We start from the raw sequence: 27,110 nt of genomic DNA, 5'->3' as shown, positions 1-27,110 counted from the left end.
TCAGTACGGCCACAGTTAGCCACACCTGTCACACAGACATGCACTACAGGGAGTTATCAGCAAACACACACAAGACTCCCTCCCTCAACCTTTATTTAACTAGGCAAGTCCGTTAAAAACAAATTCTTATTTACAATGACGGCCTACCCCGGCCAAACCCGAACCCGGACGACGCTGGGCAATTGTGTGTCGCCCTAAAAATAGTTAAGTGTGTGTGTGAACTGTCAGCTAAGCTTCCTGTCATCCAGGACCTCTATACAAGGCGGTGTCAAAGGAAGGCCCTAAAAATTGTCAAAGACTCCAGCCAACCAAGTCATAGACTGTTCTCTCTGCTACCGCACGTCAAGCGGTACCGAAGCGCCAAGTCTAGGTCCCAGAGGCTTCTAAATAGCTTCTACCCCCAAAACATAAGACTCCTAAACATCTAAACAAATGGCTACCCAGACTATTTGCATCCCACCCCCCCTTTATGCTGCTGCTACTCTGTTATTATATATGCACAGTCACTTTAATAACTCTACCTACATGTACATATTACCTCGACTAACCGGTGCCCCTCCACACTGACTTTGTACCGCTATTTTTTGTATATAGCCTCGCTATTGTTATTTTACTGATGCGCTTTAATTTTTTGGTACATTAATTAATTTATTTTTCTTAAAACTGCATTGTTGGTTAAGGGCTTGTAAGTAAGCATTTCACTACAACTATTGTATTCGGCACATGTGACAAATAACATTTGATTTGAATTTGTGAGGTTCTCCAACCCAGCTGGTGACTGCAATAAGTAGGTCACCAGAGTAACAGCCCAGTCAGCTGTCTGTCTGATTCCTGGAAAATTAGTAGTAATATGGTTGTGTAAGCTATATCTTACTTGCAATAGCTTGGTTACCTAGAGTCTCTGGGCTTGTTATGATCTACAAATCACTGAGCATTATAAATAACCCCTCATTATTATTTGTAGATCAGTCAGTCAGTCTCAAACACAACCTTTAGTATTGTTTTAACAAAATATTAGAAGTTGCAATGTTCTTTCCTATATAAGACTGGTGCACGGCAAGCGTATCGGTGCGCCAAGTCTAGTACCAAAAGGCTCAACAGCTTCTACACCCAAGCCATAAGACTGCTGAACATTTAAATTCACCACCGGACAATCCCCCCCCCCCCTCACTTCACCCCTGCCAACATGTACAAATTACCTGTACCCCCGCACACTGACTCAGTACCAGTGCCCCTTGTATGTAGCCTCAATATTGTTATTCTTATTGTGTTGTTTATTATTACTTTTTATTTTAGTCTACTTGGTATACTTTTTATTATTACTTTTTATTTTAGTCTATTTTGAAAATATTTTCTTAACTCTTCTTGAACTGCACTGTTGGCTAAGGGCTTGTAAGTAAGCGTTTCATGGTAAAGTCTACACTTGTTGTATTTGGCGCATGTGACAAATAAAGTTGATTTGATCATTCATAAAGGTGTAGTAAACGTGTAACTGTATTCATCTTTGACACTAGGGGGCACTATAATGCACCTAATTAATCCAAGATCCCAGCGCTGAGATACTGTAATACATGTTTCCACTATTGACATATTAATTTAATATACAAAATTGATTGCCACTTGTAAGAACTCAAATTAGACCTTGACATGTACATAATTGTCCTCATTCATAACTGTAGGACAACATTTCTCTCCTATTTATTTTCTTACAGGATTCCAATGGTAAAAAAAAGGATGAATACAGAGACAGTGTACAGGAGTGTCATAGGTTATGTACTAAGGGTTTACAGCAGTCAGTCTGTACATGAGACATCCAGCACCATTATTACAGCTGAATTAAATCAGGATTCTAATACTCCCATGTGTGTCCTCTTCCTGGGAGGTTTTAAAACTCCCCAAATGTCTCCAGGGTGTCTTGACTGGGATTTCTTGAGGATTTTTGGAGGTAAAGAAGAACAGCAATACAGCAGAAGTCCATACCACCACCACACCTAATCGCTGCAAGTAGATTTGTTAATAATGAGGAGGTTAAGAATAAAAACAAGTTATAAATACAAAACAGAAGAAAATAGTAAGGGAAAGACACAGATTGTGGGGAAAGTCCCACATCAAACATCCCAGGTGACTACCACAGAAGTCTAAATAAAGTCACCTCCTGAACTGCTCCTGCAGATGGAATGTACTAGCGAGATTGGTTCCCTTCCAGTAAGAAAATGCTTTAAACTTAGGTGCACCAAATAAGGCAACAACCTAAACCAAATAATGACTATTATTATCATCAACCATGTAGATTGGGTGCTGAGGTGCAAATAATAGCCTTTTAAACAGCGCAACCCTCATTAACCTGGTCCCAGATCTGTTTGCACTGTCTTGCACCTCCTTTGTCACGCCAATGACAACAGGGAGTTGGCAGGACAGCACAAACCGATCTGGGTCCAGGCAAGCAGTACTCTCACAGCCAATAAGGATGAAGGTTCCCAGTCTGAGTTGAGCACTTGTTCAATCCCACAATGCAATGTCTCTTCAGAAGAACTTGACCCCCTTCCCGTCGTCCATGGAGATGACCTCTGCCTTGCCGTTCATTTGCAGGGCCTGCAGCGAACGAATCAGCATCCAGTCTTCCAGCCCATGGAATTCTGGGGAAAATGGGTTACATCTAATTACATTTGCTGTACATCTCAACAGAAGGCATAAAATAGTGCAGATGTCTTTAGGTACTGATGAATAGAAGGAAATATGTCAGAAATGCACATATCTTTTGCTGTACCTTCGCTTTCTGTGTCGTCACCGTTGGCGAGCTCGTAGAGTGTAAACACTGTATTGACCATACCGTTTTTAGAGACCTGAAATGATAGGGAACATGAGCTCCTTACATCAAGAAGTATCAACAGAGTACGGATGACACAAAGATTTAGACTATTACTTGCTGGAAAACTACATATCTTCTATAATGATGCTACATTGCATGATTCTTCAAACAATGTAAAAGGAGCTATAGGCCCCAGTGGTGTAAAGTACTTAAGTAAAAATACTTTAAAGTACTACTTAAGTCATTTTTTGGTGTGTCTGTACTTGACTATTTATATATATATATTTATTTATTTATATATTTATCATTTTTGCCTACTTTTACTTCACTACATTCCTAAAGAAAATAATGTACTTTGTACTCCATACATCCGGACATACGAAAGTACTCGTTACACTTTGACAGGAAAATGGTCCAATTCACTTATCAACAGAACATGCCTGGACATCCCTACTGCCTCTAATCTGACAGACTCACTAAACACAAATGCTTTGTTTGTAAATTATGCCTGTGTGTTGGTGTGCCCCTGACTATCTGTAATATATATATATATTTAAAAATATATATTTGTGCCATCTGTTTTGCTTACTATAAGGAATTTGAAATTTTCTACTTTTACTTTTGATACTTAAGTATATTTTAACAATTCCATTTACTTTTGATACTTAAGTATATTTAAAACCAGATACTTTTAATCAAGTAGTATTTTACTGGGTGACTTTCACTTTTTCTATTAAGGTATCTTTACTTTTACTCAAGAATGACAATTGAGTACTTTTTCACCACTGCCTATAATAGTGCATTACTTTAGACCAGGGCCCATAGAAGACCTACTCACCCACTGATAAATCAGTTTCCCCCATTCCTCTGGCCTCCTCCACATGACTAGACACCGCGTCTTGTTCTTGTCTAACCATTCCAGGTTCCCTGCAAACAATATCCAGTTCAATTATTTTTGTCAGAATAATTATCAATATCCATCCTTCAATTAAAGCTGCCCTGTTACCTTTTTTCCTCAATTCCTCAAAAACAATTAGTATGGCCTCCATTGATAGTTTTCCTGAAAGATCAGTTAAGGTTTCTGAGGAGAAACATTCAGTGGGTATAATTTCAGAGAACATCCTTATTATATTTCACTAGCCTCAAAGTCTTATTTATTTATCCCTTATTTTACCAGGTAAGTTGACTGAGAACACATTCTCATTTACAGCAACGACCTGGGGAATAGTTTCAGGGGAGAGAGATGAATGTGCCAATTGGAAGCTGGGGTTTGATTAGGTGGCCATGAGGGCCAGATTGAGAATTTAGCCAGGACACCAGGGTTAACTGCCCTACTCTTACGATAAGTGCCATGGGATCTTTAGTGACCACAAAGAGTCAGGACACCCATTTAACATCCCATCCGAAAGACGGAACTTTTAGACGGATATTTTATTAAGGGCAATGCCCCCAATCACTGACCTGGGATATTTTATTAAGGGCAATGTCCCCAATCACTGCCCTGGGAAATTGGGATATTTTGTTTAGACCAGAGGAAAGAGTGCCTCCTACTAGCCCTCCAACACCACATCCAGCAGCATCTGGTCTCTCATCCTGGGACCAACCAGGACCAACTCTGCTTAGCTTCAGAGGCAAGCCAGCAGTGTGATGCAGGGTGGTGTGCAGATGTCCAACAACAAATAAAAGGACAGTAGAGCAAGACATGGCCTCCTGTGATTTATTTGGTTTGATCTATGAAATACGTGTCAGTAAGTGAAACTCAGAACATGGTAGATAAAAGGATACTATCAATATTCTTGTGGTTGAACACAGGGCTCTCTTGGGCTTCCATGATGTCCAGAGTGTAGAGCTTGTGATGGCGGCAGTAGGACAGTGCGAGGGAGCACCAAGCTGCAAGCTGTTTCTGTCTGGTGTCAACATTGGGCTGTAACCTGTCAACCACCAAAAGCAACCATTACTGACATCGCACCAACTTATATTGATTGACATGTACCTACCTGTAAGTCAAGCGCTAGAAGTAGCTAGCTAGCTAATCACTCACTAGCGGTTATCCAAGTTTCATTTTGTTGGAAGAGATGTGATTAATAATCATAAACATTAGCTGCGAACACAACCACATCCTACAGTATTTGTGCAAGTTAGCAAATTGAATGTACATTCAAGATCATTTACAGTAGCTAGCCACGGATTGCAATACATCATAACGTTCGCTAACTGGCTTTAATGATAAACTAAGTAGCGACAACGTCAATAAGAATGACTATCTATCTAGCTAGATACATGTTGAGAAAATCAATGCCATTTCTAATCTTCATATGTTCGCCGTGTGGCTAACGTTAGCTAATCCACATCACTAGCCAGCTAGCTTCAACTAGCATTATTTTTTATTTTTTTAAATAGGTCAACAAGTAACTAACGTAATGCAATGGAATCCACACAACACAATGTGTTATACGTGGGTATCACCATTTAGTTGTGAAAATTGTTAACTTACGTAAAAAACGGAGGAAAATTATATTGCCAGGGCCACTCAAAACTCATTGCAAAATGATGTAAACACAAGCTGACACCCGGAAGTGCAAACTCTAAATCGTTCCCTACTAAAAAATCATATCACACCATAGAGATAGATAGAGGACTCATCATTGTATCTGTGCCATTATAGTTTCTAACCGCAGAGGCACAACATCGCGAGACTTCCGGGAACGCTTGCAAAGCAGACCAGGGTGGGGTTTTGGGATAGAGAAGTGAAACATTCTTCCTTAGTTGTTCATTTTCTCGAAATCTAAAGGCACAGCCTAGATTCGAGCCAATGTCTTAAGTAGTTCGGCTCTATCCTCGTGAAAGTGACAAACTGACATGTTTTCATTTCCGTCAAAAATAACTTTTTATGAAAGGAGTGCCTTTGATTTGACGGCCTGCACATGCACAGTTCAGCGCGAGACGACCAAACACGCATGACATCGCCTACAAGTGTGATGTGGGATTTCCTTTTGAGAAGCAACTTTAGGCTATCTCCATTTTGAAATAGTACATTTTCTTCACGATTGGCTGATCCCTCCTGATGACTTGGTTGGACGTGACTCCAATAGCGTCACCAGGATCAGGGAGTGAAGTTGGAAGTCCCACCCATTTGACTACATTAAAATGGTGAAAGCCCTCAATCGCGATGCCCGTGTTTATACGGCCTTTTGGCCACAGAGGCCTCTATCTTTCACACACATCAGTGGATAAGGGCTAAGTTACTTTACGCAATTAACAATTTGAAACAATAAATGTTGACAAAGCAGTGAGTCATGTTAGGTGACATATTTTTACAAAGTTTTATTTTATTAAAGGAACATGTGCATTTTCAGTAATTTACAACATAAATATGCTACTTGATTTCTATGTACAGAAAAAAAACGAATGTTATGCTTCTCACAACTGTCTAACTATTCATTTAGGTCTGGCCTTTTCCAGCTCTATTAATGCTAATAAACTTAATGAAATAGCATAGCCATATGTCATTATCATTCTGTGTGTTCATTTACAATGAGGCTTTGTTTAATTAACACTAAATGTGCCTATTTAAAAAAAGGTGGCATCTGACTATCCAGTACAAAATGTAGAGGCTGTACAAGGGAAGTTGGTGTCTAATTCATAGCAGGTTTTGGGTAGTACATATTTGATATATTTCTATATTACAGTTACAAAATGTACATTGACTGAATAAGACATTATTAGCATAACACAGGACTTCTAGGCTATTCAGAAACATGACATACAGTAACCTCAAACATTTCAGTAACTTTTAAACATTTTGATTTCATCTTTAAAATGCATGTAAAAGGGTTTGTTTGATCGTGTGTAAAAACAAAGTATCAAAGCATCTTCAGGTTGCCTTGAGAATTGGGGTGTTAAGATAAAATCATGTTATTGTGAATTAACATTTTTACATGAAAGGAAGATTTCAAAGTAGGCCTATAGCAACAAAAAAAAATTTGAGACTGTACATAAGTGATGCCATAAGGATGTGTGTTATTTTACATAATAAGGAATGCAGTGAAGAAGCAGAAATTCAGAGAACATTCTGAATTGGCAAATGAATATCCAACTAAGATATTAGAATAAATGCAGTGCAAATATTTGACATCGCTTTCAACTAGGTCTAATGCAAGCAGCTCCTTTATGGCTGCCTCCCAATAATCTCTCCTTTCTCCTGAAGTGTGCACTTGTTCACTTCCCTTCATGATTTGAAAGGACATGACTGTTAGGCCTATATGTAAACTCCCTCTAGCCCATGCCTACACCAACCCAATGCTTTTACATTTGTGGGGAATAGTGAATGAGTGCACACTTCAGAAAGAAAGAGACTATTTGGACGCACCCTCTGTCCGGTGGTGAGTGTGTGGTTTTTCTCCTACTGCAATATTACTTAAATTGATCACTGACCTCTGACTGACAGAGGCTTATGATTGTTTCAACTGGAATGGAAGATGTATTCGTATTCGTTCAGGACTAGCTCCACTATCTGGTTCTGGAAAACCATGTGCATGGCGATGTTGGCTGACTCCATCTCTGGCCGGAGCAGCGTGGGACCAAAGACGATAGCCACGTTCTGCACAGTCATACGGTTCTCTTCTCCATAGTTTATCACTCTGAGAGAGGGTGGATAGAGAGGGAGAGAGCCGAGAGAAGCAGAATACTATACGTTATCAGAATATCATCAATCAAATAGGGCTCTGGTCAAAAACAGTACTCTTTATAGCAAATAGGGTGCCATTTGAAACACAGGCAAAATGTGATTGTGAAAGACCTACTTGCGTAAATGGCTGAAGAGGAGTTCCATGGTGTCATGGTTTGGCCGAGGGAGAGACTCCACCAGCTCTCGCATGTAAGACACTTTGAGGGTGTAATCAACAGTTCCTGAAAACACGGCAAGATAGAACAATAAATGGTACACTAATGTATAGATTCAATGTATATCTCCAATAGTTCATAAAAAGGGAAGTGGGGGGCCTCCGAGTGGTGCGGTGGTCTAAGGCACTGCATTGCAGTGCAAGCTGTGCCACTAGAGATGCTGGTTCGAGACCAAGCCCCTGCGCAGCCGGCCGCGACCGGGAGACCCATGAAGCGGCGCACAATTGGCTCAGCGTCGTCCGGGTTAGGGGAGGGTTTGGCCGGCCGGGATGTCCTTGTCCCATCACGCTCTAGCGACTCCTGTGGCAGGCCGGGCGCAAGCACTCTGACACAGTTTCCTCCAACACATTGGTGTGGCTGGCTTCCGGGTTAAGCGGACATTGTGTCAAGAAGCAGTGCGGCTTGGCAGCTTCGTGTTTCGGAGGAAGCACGCATCTTGACCGTATGGGAGTTGCAGCGATGGGACAAGACTAACTACCAATTAAATAGCACAAAATTGGGAGGAAAAAAGGTGTAAAAACGCAACAAAAAAACAAAGGGAAGTGGGGTGGTAAACATGATTAGTCCTTCCTTGATAGTGAAGTAATAGCATAACTACACTGGGTAAGAAAACTGAGGTGCCACTGTGGGGCCAAAACTTAACACAGTTTCAGGCTATTCTGAGAGGTGACATTGTGGGGCCACGGCGTCTGGCCTGCTGCTTACTTATGGCCTGGATGAAGTGGCTGAAGTGGCTGAAGGGGAAGAGGGGTTCAGGAAGCTCCCTGAAGAAAAGCTTCAGAGCCCCAGTGATGACGTGGGTGTCCTCCCACTGGCCATCCTCCAAGTCCAGTTCCTCTGTAGAACAGAATCGTATCACACAACAGAGTCAAAGAACAGGACACACAAATACAGACACACATACAGAAGGTAAAGAGATGGGCATTACCATGATCTGCCTTGAAGCGTAGTTTCTGAATGACAGCTAGGTTCCCACTGACTCTGTAGAGTCCATCCATGTCCAGACCTGTGAAGACAAACACACATCAGCATTGGGTTCAATCAATTACTGTGGTAACTTTTTTTATTTTACTGTAAATATTGTGCTGAGTAATACACTGCTATTTCAATGTCACAACTGGCATTTACAGTTGAAGCATAATACATTAAAACTTTATTTTAAGAATGTGAAATGTCAGAATAATAATAGAGAGAATGATATATTTCAGCTTTCATTCCTTTCATCACATTCCCAGTGGGTCAGAAGTTTACATACCCTCAATTAGTATTTGGTAGTATTGCCTTTAAATTGTTTAATTTGGGTCAAATGTTTTGGGTAGCCTTCCACAAGCTTCCCACAATAAGTTGGATGAATTTTGGCCCATTCCTCCTGACAGAGCTGGTGTAACTGAGGCAGGTTTGAAGGCCTCCTTGCTTGCACACGCTTCTTCAGTTCTGCCCACAAATTGTCTATAGGATTGAGGTCAGGGCTTTGTGATGGCCACTCCAATACCTTGACTTTGTTGTCCTTGGGTCATTTTTCCACAACTTTGGAAGTATGCTTGGGGTCATTGTCCAGTTGGAAGAATCATTTGTGACTAATTTGTGTCTGGTTGGGATGGTGTTCTTTGGCTTGCAAGCCTCCCCTTTTTCCTCCAAACATAACGATGGTCATTATGGCCAAACAGTTCTATTTTTGTTTCATCAGACCAGAGGGCATTTCTCGAAAAAGTACGATCTTTGTCCCCATGTGCAGTTGCAAACCGCAGTCTAGCTTTTGTATGGCGATTTTGGAGCAGTAGCTTCTACCTTGCTGAGCGGCTTTTCAGGTTATGTCAATATAGGACTCGCTTTACTGTGGATATAGATACTTTTGTACCTGTTTCTTCCAGCATCTTCACAAGGTCCTTCGCTATTTTCCTGGGATTGATTTGTACTTTTCGCACCAATGTACATTCATCTCTAGGAGACAGAACACATCTCCTTCCTGTGCGTCATGGCGGCTGCATGGTCCCATGGTGTTTATACTTGCATACTATTGTTTGTACAGATGAACGTGGTTCCTTCAGGCATTTGGAAATTGCTCCCAAGGATGAACCAGACTTGTGGAGGTCTACAACTTATTTTCTGAGGTCTTGGCTGATTTCTTTTGATTTTCCCATGATGTCAAGCAAAGAGGCACTGAGTTTGAAGGTAGGCCTTGAAATACATCCACAGGTACACCTCCAATTGTCTCAAATTATGTACATTTGCCTATCAGAAGCTAAAGCATAAACATCATTTTATGGAATTTTCCAAGCTGTTTAAAGCCACAGTCAAATTAGTGTATGTAAACTTCTGATCCACTGGAATTGTGATAGTCTATTATAAGTTAAATAATCTGTCTGTTAACAATTGTTGGAATATGTACTTGTGTCATGCACAAAGTAGATGTCATAACCGACTTGACAAAACTATAGTTTGTTAACAAGAAATTTGTGGAGTGGTTGAAAAACAAGTTTTAATGACTCCAACTTAAGTGTATGTAAATTTCTGACGTCAACTCTAACATAATTATCATCACTGTGATTACTAATCATTACCTCTCTTTTCCACTGCTCGGATACATTTCTCCACAAAGCTTGGGATAGTAGTTTTCTCTTGGGCACACAGTGCAGCCAGATGACAGCCAAACACATTGTCTGAGGGAAGGATGATGGATGTTGTTTACCCGTATCACAACAGAAGATATGTACAAACTCATTCCAATCTCAATCTCTCTGGATAAGTAACATAGTCGTGACAAATCCTGACAGTAAATGTAATGTAGCCTGATTTGGAGCAAGTTCGGCATGTGTAGCATTGTAGGAATGAAGACCCTATGAGCCCACCTCGGATGTAACCCTTCTCCTTGACGGACTGCAGCGTGGGTCGTTTCAGGAGGAACTTGATCAGCTTGGTACGAACCTTCTTCTGATCTGTCTCTCCACCAGAGGAGGTGGCCGTGCTCAGTCTGGAAGCTGGGGAGGAGGAGGGGAGGGGGGGGTCAAGAAGATCAAAGAGGAGAAGGGGGTTAAACAGCCACGAAACATGAGCAATTTGACCTGGTGGAGGCTATTGCAGCTAAAACGTCTGCTATTTGAAGCAGGAATAGTGTAGTTGGGAGAACTTACACATCCTCCTCTTGTCCAGGGTGCCTGGTGACCTGTCATCTCTGTCTGTACCGGAGGACTTCTCACTGATGTCCGCGTCCTCCTCCTCAGATTGGTGATGATCCTGGTCCTGCAATGTCATTGGCTAACATGCATGAAGTTTGAACCAGCAGCCATTAAGTTAACCGTCCTAAATTGACTTTGATCAGGGAGTTTTTCTTATGTTTATTCAGTACATATTTTTCTCCATGCACGTTAAGGTGTGCGAGTAAATTTACTTCTAAACATTCAAGAAACTTACCAGCTGTCGAATAGTGTCGACTAGAACTTTGTGCCAGTCGTTGATGATACTCTCAGTGTCGTACTGTATCAGAAACTCAACACCATTTCTGTTTTTCAACTGAAGAGACAACATACAACAGAGGTTATTATGACTTTAACATTTGCTTTACAGATTTATAGAGAGGGCAACAGTCTTCGACTAATGGAAAAAATATTCTCACATGATATTGCTTCCCAGAATCACTTATCACAATGGGCAGAAAATGGTGAATGTATAGTCAATTACATTTTTATTTAATAATAAATGGTACTCCCAAATGAATCATTATCTTTGATGTATTTAGTACAACTCCTAAAACACCTGTATTATGACTTCATAGCAACCAACTGTCAACCCACCTCTACAACATTCTTTTTGCTGGATTTATCCCTGGGAGCCCAGCCAATCGTTGCACCTCGTAGCTCCACTGTGACCTCTGGGGTGATCTGATTGGTCTTGTTCTGTTGAGAGAGAAAGACATCATGGAGGACAGTTGATGAAAACTGACAGTACTGCATTCCATGAAATCAGACAGTGATGTAAGAGTTCTTTATCTGTGCAGGTAACAGTTGTGCACCTCTCACTCACCGAGGCTCCTGGGGCTGCAGACTTGGGGTCTTTGTGGAAGGTCAGAACCCCTCCGTGAAGAACCGTCCAAGACTGGGCCCAGTTTTTCCTGTAGGAAGGCCACTGAGTGTGAGCTTTACTGTACTTCAGGGAATGTTGCAGTGTGGAAAATAATTTGCTAATGTAATGGCTGATAATTCCATCACTTGCTTCCATGTCAGCAATTATGGACAGACTTTGGATGAGGTCAGAATTACCTTACTCTTTTCCCATTCTCTGACACTTTAGTTTTGTTGAGAATTCCAGCTTTTTCTAAACTCTGCACCTGAAAAAGGATCCAAACATAACATGCTTTTAATTATGCAAAGCCAAGTGTTCAAGTGAGACATAATTATTGATGGATTGATACAGTACAATCCTGTTAACCTCTACAAACAGAAATGCACCAAAAAAGCGACAAGAGGACAGTATTTGACAACTGTGGCTAAACTCTGACAACAAGCTCCTTTGTAATAGCTTGTTAACAGACACCTCTCCCTTTATGTTTTACAATGAACAGCATGAATGGTATAAAACCACAGGCACATTTTAGACTATTGCATGCTCTCTTTCACTGTGTAGTGAGATGTGATGAGGTAGTATGGCGGTTGGTAGCTCTGGCTGAGAGTTTCCCAAAGGTGTTGTGACGTCAGCTGCCCTCAACAGGGAAAAACGAATCTATTTATATACCAGGAAATATACCATTTCCCAAGTGACATCTGTTTTCCACTCTCTCAGGTGTAGCTATGCAACTACTATTCTGCTTACAAATTCTTCAATATACGGGTACAACACACCATTAGCCCTTAGATAGATAGCATGCGGATGGATACAATATTTACCAGGGCAGTGGTGAGATATATTAAAAAAAACACATTGTGCCACTGAAGCTCTGATTGAAGGGGCTTCTTGATTTTGTCACTTCTAGGTTAGATTACTGCAATGCTCTACTTTCCGGCTACCCGGATAAAGCACTAAATAAACTTCAGTTAGTGCTAAATACGGCTGCAAGAATCCTGACTAGAAAATTTGATCATATTACTCCAGTGCGAGCCTCCCTACACTGGCTTCCTGTCAAGGCAAGGGCTGATTTCAAGGTTTTATTGCTAACCTACAAAGCATTACATGGGCTTGCTCCTACCTATCTCTCTGATTTGGTCCTGCCGTACATACCTACACGTACGCTATGATCACAAGACGTAAGCCTCCTAATTGTCCCTAGAATTTCTAAGCAAACAGCTGGATGCAGGGCTTTCTCTTATAGAGCTCAATTTTTATGGAATGGTCTGCCTACCCATGTGAGAGACGCAAATTCGGTCTCAACCTTTAAGTCTTTACTGAAGACTCGTCTCTTCAGTGGGTCATATGATTGAGTGTAGTCTGGCCCAGGAGTGTGAAGGTGAACGGAAAGGCTCTGGAGCAACGAAACGCCCTTGCTGTCTCTGCCTGGCCGGTTCCCCTCTTTCCACTGGGATTCTCTGCCTCTAACCCTATTACAGGGGCTGAGTCACTGGCTTACTAGGGCTCTTGCATACCGTCCCTAGGAGGGGTGCGTCACTTAAGTGGGTTGAGTCACTGATGTGATCTTCCTGTCTGGGTTGACGCCCCCCCCCCCTCCCCTTGGGTTGTGCCATGGCGGAGATCTTTTTGGGCTATACTCGGCCTTGTCTCAGGATGGTAAGTTGGTGGTTGAAGATATCCCTCTAGTGGTGTGGGGGCTGTGCTTTGGCAAAGTGGGTGGGGTTATATCCTTCCTGTTTGGCCCTGTCCGGGGGTGTCATTGGATGGGGCCACAGTGTCTCCTGACCCCTCCTGTCTCAGCCTCCAGTATTTATGCTGCAGTAGTTTATGTGTCGGGGGGCTAGGGTCAGTTTGTTGTATCTGGAGTACTTCTCCTGTGCTTTCCAGTGTCCTGTGTGAATTTAAGTATGCTCTCTCTAATTCTCTCTTTCTTTCTCTCTCTCGGAGGACATGAGCCCTAGGACCATGCCTCAGGGCTACCTGACATGATGACTCCTTGCTGTCCCCAGTCCACCTGGCCGTGCTGCTGCTCTAGTTTCAACTGTTCTGCCTGTGATTATTATTATTTGACCATGCTGGTCATTTCTGAACATTTGAACATCTTGGCCATGTTCTGTTATAATCTCCACCCGGCACAGCCAGAAGAGGACTGGCCACCCCACATAGCCTGGTTCCTCTCTAGGTTTTGGCCTTTCTAGGGAGTTGTTCCCTGCCACCGTGCTTCTACACCTGCATTGCTTGCTGTTTGGGGTTTTAGGCTGGGTTTCTGTACAGCACTTTGAGATATCAGCTGATGTACGAAGGGCTATATAAATAAATTTGATTTTGATTTGATTTGATTTCTTCTGAGTCTAAACCAATCAGCTTTCAGGAACAGAAACAAAACACCATTCAGAGGAAAGTCAGGTCAGGTCAGTGGTCATAGCGCTCTTGCTGGGGCAACTTCACAGAAGTGTTATTTGAGTAAGAACAGAACTGTCATTTTCAGTCGACTCAGGGCTGATCTAACCTAATGAGGATCAGCAGACTGGGGAGGACAATAAAGGAGGACAGGAGAGGAGGAGGGGGACTCACGTGATGCTGCCCCATCTCTGGAGAGTTGTCTGCACTAGAACCCTCGCTGCCGTAGTCCGAGGCATTTCTTCTGTGATTCGGGAAGAACTTCTGACCAATAGGGGAATAAAGGACACTTTACTTTGTCACAATGTGACCAAAACGACATCCCATCTAAACAGAATTGTTTAAGTACACAATCTACTCTTTTATATGTGTGGTATAGACCACTGTATTGTTACAACACCAAATGTCACTGGCTGAACACAGTGATCCTAAGAATAGAAGTGAAACGTAATAGGTGTTCCAGGTGCTTGGCTCTCTCTCGTTTAGGAAACGGTGTCAAAATGGGGGCTGTATGAGAGCTGAGAGGGTCAGGTGTTTCATATGGTGTTCCCAGTCACTTCACTCTGCCTCACTAAACACTGCTGTCAGAGCCAGCTGACAATCCTACTGTAGCTCTTATAGCTCTATTGTGGTGGGCTCTGGCTAGGGGAATGTGAGGTGTGTGTGTGTATTTGTGTGTGTGGGGGGGTGTGGGTATGCGCAATAGCAATACTAACCCTTTCCTCCATGGTTGAGCTGAAGTGAGCTGGACCCATGGTGTGTCTCCAGTTCTTCATAGAACCCCCGTCCAGCGCAACACCATTTCCCACCTTAGACTGGCCTGATGCTACAGGGGCCTGGAGGGGTCAAATGATAGAGGAGAAACTCTATACAAGAAACTCCAAAATAAGTAATTCATAAGTTAGAAATTAGGCATTGATTACCTATCTAAATCTGTATGGTAGAATTAATTGCCATGGGTGTTTAATCTTGATCTCTACCTCAGGCAGGTTCCACTGGGATCTGGAGCCGTCTCTCAGGTAGTAGTACGTCTGTCCTCTGTCGTCCAATGATTTGATCCACTGTTACCACACACACACACACCACACACATAAATATCCATATTGCACTGCATCATCATGGAGAAAATATACTGCATATACTGTAGCGGTATCTGACTGAACACCACCCGAATCAGGTGGCCCGGTAATATTCCTTCAAGCTGAGTGGCATGGACTCCCCCTAGATTTCATTCCTGGACAGGCCTCTCTTGAAAAGCATATTTTTACCTCAATGAGACTAACCTGAATAAATAATGGCTAAATAAAGTGTCTGTGTACCTGCTCAGGTGAGTGTTTGCTGGAGAACACCCATGTTCCATCAGGGTCTACATTGAGGTTCCAGCCAGTTGGAGCGCTCCTGTCCAGGCTGGCCCTGGGGATGACTGCCTGGATCACATGGCTGGGGTTGTAGTCGTTATGGAAGGAGTGAGGGTCCACTGGGGACAAAGCCAATGGTTCCTCTTCCAGGGATTCAGGTAGGTCAGCCTCGGCTGGGTAGTCCTCCTCAGGCAGGGGAGGCTGGACACACACACATCATGCACACACACATGCATGTGAACACAGAAACACACCCACAGACAGGACAGACAACACAGAGATACACACACACGTTGTGAGAATGTTACATTCAGTGTTCTCATTGTGCTGCTTCAAAACAGATCGAGAACAGGACAATGGATAACCTTCCTCCTAGGTTCCTTTCAGCTTTTCAAAGTTCCTCATTTCAACTAAGCAGTTTAAACAGCTTTTAGCTTATTCTTTCACATCTCTTTAGAATTGTGAAAACACAAGAATGCAGTTCGCAAAAAGTTCACAATAAGGTCAACGAATGCATTGCCTAATAGTTTGAGGAAAACTACATCTATGAAAAATAACTGTCTGCTATGTACTGAAGGAGCTTAACGTCATTAAAAAGATGAGTGTTGTATTATTTGTAGACTTCCCATGGGTGAAACTATAATAGAAGTAGTAAGTGAGTGTCTAAGTGGAGCAGGCCTTTACCGGTCCTTCCTCCAGAGAGCTGTGCCCACTCAGCGGCTCCATCAGAGGAGGGTAGGGGCACTGTGGCTCTGGGGGCTCCCAAGACGTCTCTCCCGATACTGGGTTGTAGAAGTACTGGCGGCCGCTAGTCACATCCAAACACTGCTCCCAGTCAGCGGTCCATGCAGGGGGGGAGACAGAGGTGGAGGTGGGGGACTGAGAGGAGGGCGAGGGAGACGAACACACAGGCTCCTCAGCGGGAGCCTCAGGGTCTATGTGGGGGTTGTCCCAGGTGGTCTGCCCCGATTCAGGGTGGTAGTAGTACTCCTGTCCACTCTCCTGGTCAGTGTGCACCTCCCATCCCTCAGAGTCCAGGTAAGGAGGAGAGCAGGGAGGGGAGGAGGCCGAGAGAGGGGACTCAGAGACGTTTCTGTGGAGCTCTGCTACATTGACGTAAACAGCGTTCTGGGCACTCTCATTGTCAACCTATGGGAAGAGCAGGAAATATGGGTCAGGGGTCATCTGGAAAAGTTTAGAACTACAGAGTGACGCCAAGCCTTGTCCCAGATCTGTTTATGTGTTGACAATAACCATAGGAGTTGGAAAAACAGCACAACCAGATCTGGGACGAGGCTGAGGTCAAGTGACACTGATTCTAGGCTGTCAGAATACTTAATGCAGCAGAGACAAACCTGTGAATAAAACACTAACATCAACTTTAGTCTCACAGCTCTATAGACAGTAAGTTGGTTCTGAGTAGATAAAAGAAGCTGTGATATTTCTGGAGAAAAAAAAGCCACTTTCACCTATAGCACTCAGAATGAGGGTGCCAGAACAGTCTTTCTTCCGATGCAGTCAGCTCAGAAAGTGGGTGACAGAACAGTCTTTCTTCCGATGCAGTCAGCTCAGAAAGTCAAATCTAAAGCTAAACAGAAAGCATTGAGCTCCAGACCACAACCCACTGCCTCGTTTTTGTCTAAATATACAGACACCCACTATTACCCAGTTACCCACAGACACAGACTCTGCATTGCCAAAAGTGGAGGTGCAACACTCGACAAATTAAAACTCTATGCCTACTTCACAGTCCACCCAGGCATTCCTGTGTGACATTGTCTTTCGTCTAAGGGTGGTGGTAATGTTCCAGAACAATAACAACTGTCCACAAACAAACATAGAAGGCCAATATTCAGGTTTCATTCAAAAGTTCAACAATGGTTATTAATCAACCAGCAGGCGCACTTTCAATTCTCCACATTACAGAACTGAAAAAAATTAATTATGACTCACACTTTCACTGAATATAATCAAATTCAACTGTTGACTGAATATTCTTTCTCTTATCTGCGACCCACAGTTATAGAAACCATTTTACAGTAGGAGGCTAAATATATCATCAGTATGTAAATATAGGCCTAGTCAAGACCAATACACATGGTTAGGTTAGTTGAGTTAGCCTACATATTAGTCTTGTTGTCATTGTTGTTGCAGACTGCCCCAAGAAATTGCCCCTCAGATAAATAGTTTCAATTGTATTGAATAAATGAGAGTGAAGGAGAGATGTAAATGCCTAAAGTAAGTCTGTGTTCATCATTTCAGAAAGCATTGGCACACTCACTCACTCCTGCTAAAATCAATGTTTATCATTTATATTTTGGTCATTTATCCAGAGTGACTTACAGGAGCAATTAGGGTTAAGTGCCTTGCTCAAGGGCACAGACAGATTTTTCACCGAGTTGGCTTGGATATTCGAACGAGCAACTTTTTCAGTTACTGGCCCAAAACTCTTAACCACTAGGCTACCTACTTCCGTTGAAATGACCTCCATCTAAAATAGACAATCTGATCCTACATTTTCAGAGGCCCGAGTCTAACCTAGAGTCTTTTCTTATCTGTTCCAGTGGCCTAAGTTTCACCTGCTGTATTCCAATGAGGAGGTGTCTGACTGACTTTATGATTCCTGGGACGTCACTCTGGGAACCCTGATGGATATGTTGTCATCATCATGGCACTGTGAGAGTGACTGTTGATCTCTCCCTTCCTCTCTCATAGCCTTTTGGGTGGGACTATCACACCAGGGTCCTTTAGACTATGAAAACCTACCACTGGTTTGATGAACGGTGACAGGTCGGAAGCCTATTTATATGGGTCAAAGGTCGGAAGGCAGATATGGATAGAAATGAGTACATTTGACTATTTTCCTCTGGTTAATAATAATACATTTTGTATCAGATATAGACTCGGTGTCCCATCTAGAGGTTTTTGGCCTGTCATTAGAATCATTATTGATCTCATTATCAACACAAGGTTATCAATACACATGACCAAGCAATCGAATCAAAAATAGATCAACAAAATACAGACAAGCAAGAGGAAATTAGAGAGTTGCATCATTGATCTCTCGCTGTGTTGATTCTGAAATGCCCCCTCCCCTGCCCACTGGAAAATATATCTACCCAGAGCAAACACCACACAGTAAACACACACTAACCAGAAGTGAGAATGTCGGTCTTTGTGTGGGCAAAATGTCAGTGTCACCAATAAACATAAACAGGCAAAACCCTCAAATCACCCATTTCATCAACACACAGTAAGCACCTCACAGTAAATGTAATACCCATATGCGAGAAACTATGGTTTTGTGTTGGCAAATTTGTCAACTTACACCTGGCAAAACTCTAACGTCAAGAGTGCTTAATGGATCTATGCACTAACCATGCGGAAGGCGGCGTTACTTGTGTTACTGAGCATGCTCTCTGGGGTTGACATACACGGCAACAGAGGAAAACAAAGTTGAGCTGAAGCAATATATCCGCAGAAGGGTGAGACTAAGTAGACTCAACAGGAAGCAAGAAAGTGATAACATGGTAGACGTAAACACTGTCAATGTTGTATATACACTGTGCAACAAACCCAACACACTCTGATCTACATTTAGAACCAGCCAATTTAGCCATAGATCCATCAAAACCAGTGCACTGACAGTTTTGGTGAGGCTGCATTGTTGCATTTAGAGACATACGCTATACAGTTTGTTCTGGACCTACCTGGTTTGCAATTGGTAGAGCCAAGCCCCCCCGGGTCTGATACCCATGCCGGGGCTTTGCATAAAGATCCACCATGTTTATGTAATCCTAATTAGTAGAGCCATATAATACAGTTGACCAGAGCACAGCTACACTAGCTACCACAGGACTGAACTGACAGGAGCAGAGGCAGGCAGACAGGCACACGCAACATGCAGTGTGCGCACACACACCAATGACAGAGATGCCTCCGAAAGGAGAACTGCCTACTCTGTTACAATGACAGGGGGAGGGGTGTTTCAGATGGAGGGAGGCAGAGAGAGAGATAGACAGCGAGCAAAAGAGAGAGAGAGAGAGAGAGAGAGAGAGAGAGAGAGAGAGAGAGAGAGAGAGAGAGAGAGAGAGAGCAAGAGAGAGAAAGAGAGGAGGAGGCAGATAGAAAGAGGACAGGTCATTTGAACCCACTTCCTTTCTGTCTTGCCAATGATGAAAAAGGAAATGTCGGCATGGAAACAAAGCTTTAGGAGAGTGCATTCCTTTACTCAAGTGGTGAATTTAGATTAATTAGTGAGGAAGCCAGGGCAGAACTAAGAGGAAACTGAAAAAAAACTCTGGGTTTAGCTAGTCCACTGTACTCACAAAGGTCATGGTTTGACTGTTATAACTCTGGTTTGGGTTATATCTCCTTCTCTTTGTGAAGTAGACTTTACATTAACATTAGAAATTCTGTCATCAGCCTGAAAGTAGCATTAACAGTAAGAATTGGACTACTACTATTGGTTTCCAAATCAAATGACAACAAATGTTTAAGAATTGCTTAATAAATTTACATAGAAAAGTTCAATTGTGCAGTGTGTAGAGGAAAAATGTACACATTTTAATGGACAATGTTGTTGTAAAACTAGGAGGAACCCAGAGTGGCTGAAGCTCAAAATGCAGAGTAGGTGGGTGTTTGACTTGAGACAGGAAACTTTAGTGAAGGGACAGTTGCTCAACCATCACTTCCTTCCAGGGAGGATCAGACTGTTCACAGATCAGACTGCTGACTATCTGAAGCATTTGGCTGAAATGTAGTACCATAACATCCATACTAACACAACTAATAGTATGATAATACGTATCATACCACTGCAACCAATAGCATCATCATAATTCATCAACTCATAGTATCATAACACACAAAACCATAAGTACAGTGCCTTCAGAAAGTATTCAGACCCCTTGACTTTTTCCACGTTGTTACTTTACTGCCTTATTCTGAAATTGATGAAATATATATTTTTTTAAATTACACACAATACCCCATAATGAAATTTTTGCAAATGTATTCAAAATATAAAACATAAGTATTCAGACCCTTTGCTATGAGACTCGAAATTGAGCTCAGGTGCATCCTGTTTCCATTGATCATCCTTGAGATGTTTCTACAACTTGATTGGAGTCCAACTGTGGTAAATTCAATTGATTGTACATGATTTGGAAAGGCACACACCTGTCTATAAAAGGTCCCACATTTGACAGTGCATGTCAGAGCAGAAACCAAGCCATGAGGCCAAATGAATAGTCTGTAGAGCTCAAAGACAGGATTGTGTCAAGGCACAGATCTGGGGAAATGTACCAAAAAATGTCTGCAGCACTGAAGGGCCAAGAACACAGTGGCCTCCATCATTCTTAAAAGGAAGAAGTTGGGAACCACCAAGACTCGTCCTAGAGCTGGCCGCCCGGCCAAACTAAGCAATCGGGAGAGAATGGACTTGGTCAGGGAGGTGACCAAGAACACAATGGTCACTCTGAAAGAGCTCTAGAGTTCCTCTGTGGAGATCTAGAACCCTCCAGAAGAACAACCATCTCTGCAGCAAATCAGGCCTTTATGGTAGAGTGGCCAGACAGAACCCACTCCTCAGTAAAAAGCACATGACAGGCTGCTTGGAGTTTGCCAAGAAGCACTTAAAGACTCTCACACCATGAGAAACAAGATTCTCCAGTCTGATGAAACCAAGATTGAACTCTTTCGCCTGAATGCCAAGCGTCACATCTGGAGGAAACCTGGCACCATCCTTATGGTGAAGCATAGTGGTGGGAGCATCACGCTGTGGGGATGTTTTTCAGCAGCAGGGACTGGGAGACTAGTCAGGATCGAGGCAAAGTTGAAAGGCAAAAAGTACAAAGGTCCTTTATGAAAACCTACTCCAGAGCACTCAGGACCTCAGACTGGGGCGAAGGTTCACTTTCCAACAGGACAATGACCCTAAGCACACAGCCAAGACAGCGCAGGAGTGGTCTCTGAATGTCCTTGAGTGGCCCAGTCAGAGCCCGGACTTGAACCCGATCGAACATCTCTGTTGAGACCTGAAAATAGCTGTGCTGCGACGCTCCCCATCCAACCTGACAGAGCTTGAGAGGATCTGCAGAGAAGAATGGGAGAAACTCCCCAGATACAGGTGTGCCAAGCTTGCAGCATCATACCCAAGAAGACTCAAGGCTGTAATCGCTGCCAAAGGTGGGTGCTTCAACAAAGTACTGAGTAAAGGCTATGAATACTTACAATTGAAATGAGAAGTTTACATACACCTAGGTTGGAGTCATTAAAACTAATTTTTCAACCACTCCACAAATGTCTTGTTAAAAAACTATAGTTTTGTCAAGTCGGTAAGGACATCTACTTTGTGCATGACACAAGTACATTTTCCCAACAATTGTTTACAGACAGATTATTTCAGTGGGTCAGAAGTTTACATACACTAAGTTGACTGCCTTTTAAACAGCTTGGAAAATTCCATAAAATGAAGTCATGGCTTTAGAAGCTTGTGATTGACTCAAATGTTGTCAATTAGCCTATTGGAGGTGTACCTGTGGATGTATTTCAAGGCCTACCTTCAAACTCATTGCCTCTTTGCTTGACATGGGAAAATCAAAATAAATCAGCCAAGACCTCAGAAAATAAATTGAAGACAAGTCTGGTTCATCCTTGGGAGCAATGTCCAAATGCCTAAAAGGTACCACATTCATCTGTTCAAACAATAGTATGCAAGTATAAACACCATGGGACCACGCAGCTATCATACCGCTCAGGAAGGAGATGTGTTCTGTCTCCTAAAGATGAACGTACTTTGGTGCGAAAAGTGCAAATCAATCCCAGAACAGCAGCAAAGGACCTTGTGAAGATGCTGGAGGAAACAGGTACAAAAATATCTATATCCACAGTAAAACAAGTCCTATATCAACGTAACCTGAAAGGCCACTCAGCAAGGATGAAGCCACTGCTCCAAAACCTCCATAAAAAAGCCAGACTATGGTTTGCAACTGCACATGGGGATAAAGATCGTACTTTTTGAGAAATGTCCTCTGGTCTGATGAAACAAAAATAGAACTGTTTGGCCATAATGACCATCGTTATGTGTGGAGGAAAAAGAGGGAGGCTTGCAAGCCGAAGAACACCATCCCAACAGTGAAGCAAGGGTGAGGCAGCATCCTGTTGTGGGGTTGCTTTGCTTCAGGAGGGACTGGTGCACTTCACAAAATAGATAGCATCATGGGGATAGAAAAATATGTGGGTATATTGACGCAACATCTCAAGACATCAGTCAGGAAGTTAAAGCTTGCTTGCAAATGGGTCTTCCAAATGGACAATGACCCCAAGCATACTTCCAAAGTTGTGGCAAAATGGCTTAATGACAACAAAGTCAAGGTATTGGAGTGGCCATCACAAAGCCCTGACCTCAATCCTATAGAAGATTTGTGGGCAGAACTGAAAAAGCGTGTGCGAGCAAGGAGGCCTACAAACCTGACTCCGTTACACCAGCCCTGTCAGGAGGAATGGGCCAAAATTCAAACAACTTATTGTGGGAAGCTTGTGGAAGGCTACCCAAAACGTTTGACCGAAGTTAAACAATTTTAAGGCAATGCTACCAAATACTAATTGAGTGTATGTAAACTTCTGACCCACTGGGAATGTGATGAAAGAAATGAAAGCTGAAATATATCATTCTCTCTATTATTATTCTGACATTTCACATTCTTAAAATAAAGTGGTGATCCTAACTGACCTAAAACAGGGAAGTTTTACTAGGATTAAATGTCAGGAATTGTGAAAAACTGAGTTTAAATGTATTTGGCTAAGGTGTATGTAAACTTCAACTGTATGTAAATGTAATATTTCAGTTTTTATTTTTAATAAACTATCAAACATGTCTAAAAACCTGTTTTTGCTTTGTCACTATGGGGTATTGTGTGTAGATTGATGAGGAAAAAAATAAATGTAATACATTTCTGAACAAGGCAGTAACCTAACAAAATGTGAAAAAGTCAAGGGGTCTGAATACTTTCCAAAGGCACTGTATCATAACACCCCAACCAATAGCATAATGATAATACCCCAACCAATAGTATCACAACACCCCAACCAACAGTATCACAACACACCAACCAACAGTATCACAACACACCAACCAATATTGGGGTTGGAGTACAATAGTAGCACTACATCTCCATCAATGACTGTAGTGTTTTTCAGATTCATGCTGGTGGTTGCAGTTGACGTTTGAATAGTTCATTTTTACATCCATTGGCTTGGATTCACCAAGCAGGAATATTATCTGCAGTAAACATCAGAGATGCCGTGTCAACCAGTTGGCAAGACAGCAGAAACCGACTGGCACCCTGGAGAATACAGTTCCTGGAACATCCCAAATATTTCACCTCTATATTTGGTACCTGGGCACAAGGTGTTTTGCTATTCAAATGTGCCCGGGCCAGCAGCCTCACACTATGCTTATGCTATTACATAAGCACAGAGGAGGCCTGTATTTCAGACTCACAAACAAGGACCTGAGTGGACAACACACTTCATTGATGCAGACAGATACATTTGAATGGGCCGTATCCCCTGTTAAGTTAAGTAATTTAATTCATGATTTTTTTAAAAGTTTGTCAAAGATCATACATCCTATGTTTTGTGAGTGTTTAAAATTGAAATGCCAACCAAAAGAGTGAAAGTGAAGCACTGCGGAAGAGGAAACATTGTTATGTTGTTGAACTAGGAGACGATTGCAATATTTTGCATAGTCTTTAATTGCCCTAAAGGAGAAAAAGCTGAAATTTCTCTCATACTGTAGCCTTGAGCAATGCTATGAATCAGCAATCTGCCTGATTACTTAACCGATTAACCAATCATCCAATCAAACAATAGGGAAGCAAATTGGGGCCCTCATCACACCACAAAAACAGTCGGCCTATTGAATGAGTCTGACTCCTCCCCGGTTACATCACTCCTCATGGCCCAGAATCCTGGATTACCCCAGAGAATGCTGTGTGGAATTCTAGTTCTACCTTCTACAATCTACATGCAGCACACCAACCTTATCACTTCCTACCCATCTCCTCAGGCCAGGCTGACTGACGCTCTTCTGACTGCCCCGACGCAGAAAACCAGCTCCAGTAGGATCTGCAGGAAAACAGATCTCTAGAACATAGATATTCTAGAACATAGATGGTACAAAAGAGACGATATGGTAATGTCTAAATATACTGTGGTAACATTATAAGAGCCCAAGTCAAAGATACGTGGTAACAACTGCTGCCCAAGAATGCCTGCAGTACTGCCCACAGTAAAGCTACTTAGCTAAAATACATATTTACTTAAGGTAAGCAGATCTCAGGAGCTTTGATATTCAAGTCCCAAACAGTTAACCCTATCATTACGAATATAGAATATGTAAAAAAAAAAAAAAAAACATGCATCAAGACAACATGAAAGACATTCCGGGTCTAATATGATTACTTGACCAAGGAAACAAGATACTTGAGACATTGGCTGCGTGTAGACGGGCAGCCCCTTTCTGATATTTTATTCACTAATTGTTCTTTTGACGAGTCACATCAGGTATTTTCACATCAGAACTTTTTCAGCACTGATCTGATTGGTCAAAAAACATCAGAATTGGGTTGCCTGTGTAAATGCAGTCATTGAATTGTCTCATTACAGCTGAGGAGCAGTCAATGGGAGCTGCTAGAGGAGATACTACACAAGTACAGAGAAAAATTATGACTTTCCACCTCCCACTCAAGTGGTCTGTGTGTGTTTACCAAAGCAATACAGCTAGTGATGCATGAACATTAAGATAACACTATTACTATTATTTTTCACAAGAATAGTTTGTTTACAACAATAGTTAAGGAATTGCTGATTAATTGGATCATATAAGCAATGCATTCCTACATTCCCTTTCACGTCAATTGAGTTCATTTGTATTTAACTGGGATAGTCCACTCCACTCGATAGTCCAACCATCATGACATCCTCGGGATCATGACATTGCGTGTTAGCCTAAATGTTGGATTTATCTAAATCTATTCACCCATCCTTACTCTCAAATAACCTCCACATTATTTCAGTTTAGAAGCCATGCCTAGGATATGTCCCAGATGACCTCCTATTCGCTTTGTAGTGCACTGTTTTTGACCCTATGGGCTCTGGTAGCGCTAGAACTGTTGCTCTGGTTCACACACTAGTACCAATAAACTAAGGCCTAATGACCACAATAAAACATAATATCCCTGAGCAGCACAGCTATAATTCAAGGACAACCACTTCAATTGAATCAGAAAACATCTCACTCACAGACAGTCCCAAATGGCACCCTATTTCTTTTAAAGTGCACAACTTTTGACCAGAGCCCTAGGGTGCCATTTGGGACTGTCTGTGAGTGAGATGTTTTCTGATTCAATTGAAGTGGTTGTTCTTGAATTATAGCTGTGTACAGTAGTAAGTAAAGTGTACCATATAGGGAATGGGGTGCCATTTGGCCAGTGTTGCTGCTGAGGAGGGGAACAATCAGACAATGGACTCACCTGTATATCCTTCCCCTGAACAACACACTACCTGGTGTTCTATTTGTCAGAGAGCAGGAACAGAGAGTTTCCTGGCATGTGACTTTGGTCTGCAGAACAGAGTAACTTACAACAGCTGCTGTACTGTCTGTCTCTAGGTTACGTTGTGATCTGTTCAGACTCAAGAGGCTGTCTGTTCAGGCTCCCCCAGTGCCTCTCCAAGTCCCAATCCTTGTCCCAATCACAGCACGGGAGAATGGACATGCACACACAAAGGTGCACACACAAAGTCAGCTGAATGGACAGCACACCCTGCCAAAACCACAGAGGGGTTGAGATACTGTATGTTGAGTCAAAAATACATTTTGGCGTCTCCTTTAAAAGATCTTTGGGACATTGGTCCTGTTGACACATGAAAACGTTGGACCGACATCGACATGTCTAGTTTGGATGATCAAGGCTATAGACCAACAGTGGTCAATATTCAATCAAAACTTTCAGGGAAGGGTTTTCCCACCAAAAGTCTCTGATCAAATGCATGCATTCGTCTTGACAGTACATTTAATTAGGACTGACAGCACTTATTTTAACATTCATGTGGCTTCTGCTTAGCTCTAAACATTATATTAAAGGTTGCATCCCAAAAGGCACCCTATTCCCTACATAGTGCACTACTTTGATCAGAGACCTATGGTACAGTGTAAATGAAGGCTGTAGTTACAAGACATGTAAGATGATGCAAGTAAGACACTAAGGGCTCAGACACACCAACAGCGTTTGCTGGCCGAGAGTACTTAGCACCTCTGAGCGTAATTTGCGAACCAAGGGCGCACCGAGTCAGGCGTCTACAGCGGGTAGTCCCTAAAACACAGCGCACTGAAAGATCAAGATCAGCAGAAGAACGCTAGATCCACTTTCGGTGCGATGTGTGCGAGCCTTAATACACCTTGTCACTTACTCCTGTAAAACCTACAGGACTGCTATCCAGTTGCACCCAAAATGCTGCTTATTTCAGAAATCTGTGGCACATGGCACATTTTATTTAATTAAAAAAAAACTTAACTA

At 42.4% G+C, this 27,110-nt stretch overlaps 2 protein-coding genes across 4 annotated transcripts in view; both read right to left on the bottom strand.

Moving 5' to 3' along the window:
* Nucleotides 1-1,674: 1,674 nt before the first annotated feature.
* vps25 (vacuolar protein sorting 25 homolog) lies at nt 1,675-5,455 on the bottom strand. Its single transcript, XM_064950360.1, has 6 exons — nt 5,304-5,455; nt 4,595-4,740; nt 3,816-3,869; nt 3,648-3,736; nt 2,768-2,843; nt 1,675-2,636 (listed from the first exon to the last, which is right to left on the bottom strand). The coding sequence occupies exons 1-6, from the start codon at nt 5,348-5,350 to the stop codon at nt 2,524-2,526; spliced, it is 525 nt and encodes a 174-aa protein (XP_064806432.1). The 5' UTR covers nt 5,351-5,455; the 3' UTR covers nt 1,675-2,523.
* Nucleotides 5,456-6,118: 663 nt separating this feature from the next.
* Nucleotides 6,119-27,110, bottom strand: part of LOC135523582 (rho GTPase-activating protein 27-like) — a 30,930-nt gene continuing 9,938 nt past the window's right edge. For 2 of the 3 annotated variants that reach the window (XM_064950357.1, XM_064950359.1), the window contains exons 4-19: nt 16,213-16,677; nt 15,490-15,729; nt 15,151-15,231; nt 14,887-15,006; nt 14,345-14,434; nt 11,968-12,035; nt 11,732-11,819; nt 11,503-11,604; nt 11,123-11,221; nt 10,843-10,951; nt 10,561-10,689; nt 10,273-10,371; nt 8,640-8,717; nt 8,417-8,548; nt 7,612-7,717; nt 6,119-7,449 (exon numbers count right to left, since the gene is read on the bottom strand). In XM_064950357.1, coding sequence (XP_064806429.1) covers nt 7,272-7,449; nt 7,612-7,717; nt 8,417-8,548; nt 8,640-8,717; nt 10,273-10,371; nt 10,561-10,689; nt 10,843-10,951; nt 11,123-11,221; nt 11,503-11,604; nt 11,732-11,819; nt 11,968-12,035; nt 14,345-14,434; nt 14,887-15,006; nt 15,151-15,231; nt 15,490-15,729; nt 16,213-16,677 — 2,184 coding nt within the window. In that variant the 3' untranslated portion in view covers nt 6,119-7,271. The remainder of the gene's footprint in view (nt 7,450-7,611; nt 7,718-8,416; nt 8,549-8,639; nt 8,718-10,272; nt 10,372-10,560; nt 10,690-10,842; nt 10,952-11,122; nt 11,222-11,502; nt 11,605-11,731; nt 11,820-11,967; nt 12,036-14,344; nt 14,435-14,886; nt 15,007-15,150; nt 15,232-15,489; nt 15,730-16,212; nt 16,678-27,110) is intronic. The other variant, XM_064950358.1, reaches the window with a different exon arrangement.

The sequence above is a fragment of the Oncorhynchus masou genome, chromosome 31, assembly GCF_036934945.1.
Source record: "Oncorhynchus masou masou isolate Uvic2021 chromosome 31, UVic_Omas_1.1, whole genome shotgun sequence".
Lineage (NCBI taxonomy): Eukaryota > Metazoa > Chordata > Actinopteri > Salmoniformes > Salmonidae > Oncorhynchus > Oncorhynchus masou.
Note: the sequence above shows the minus strand (reverse complement) of the source record. Positions and strands in the feature narration are given on the sequence as shown.

Bases quoted from the DNA above. Each gene is read 5' to 3' on its own strand.
- vps25 (XM_064950360.1), bottom strand. From the start codon at position 5,350: ATGAGTTTTGAGTGGCCCTGGCAATATAATTTTCCTCCGTTTTTTAC. The intron at 4,741-5,303 runs GTAAGTTAACAA...GGTGGTTGACAG, and splicing joins AATTTTCCTCCGTTTTTTAC to GTTACAGCCCAATGTTGACA. The intron at 3,870-4,594 runs GTATCCTTTTAT...CTGATCTTTCAG, and splicing joins CAACCACAAGAATATTGATA to GAAAACTATCAATGGAGGCC.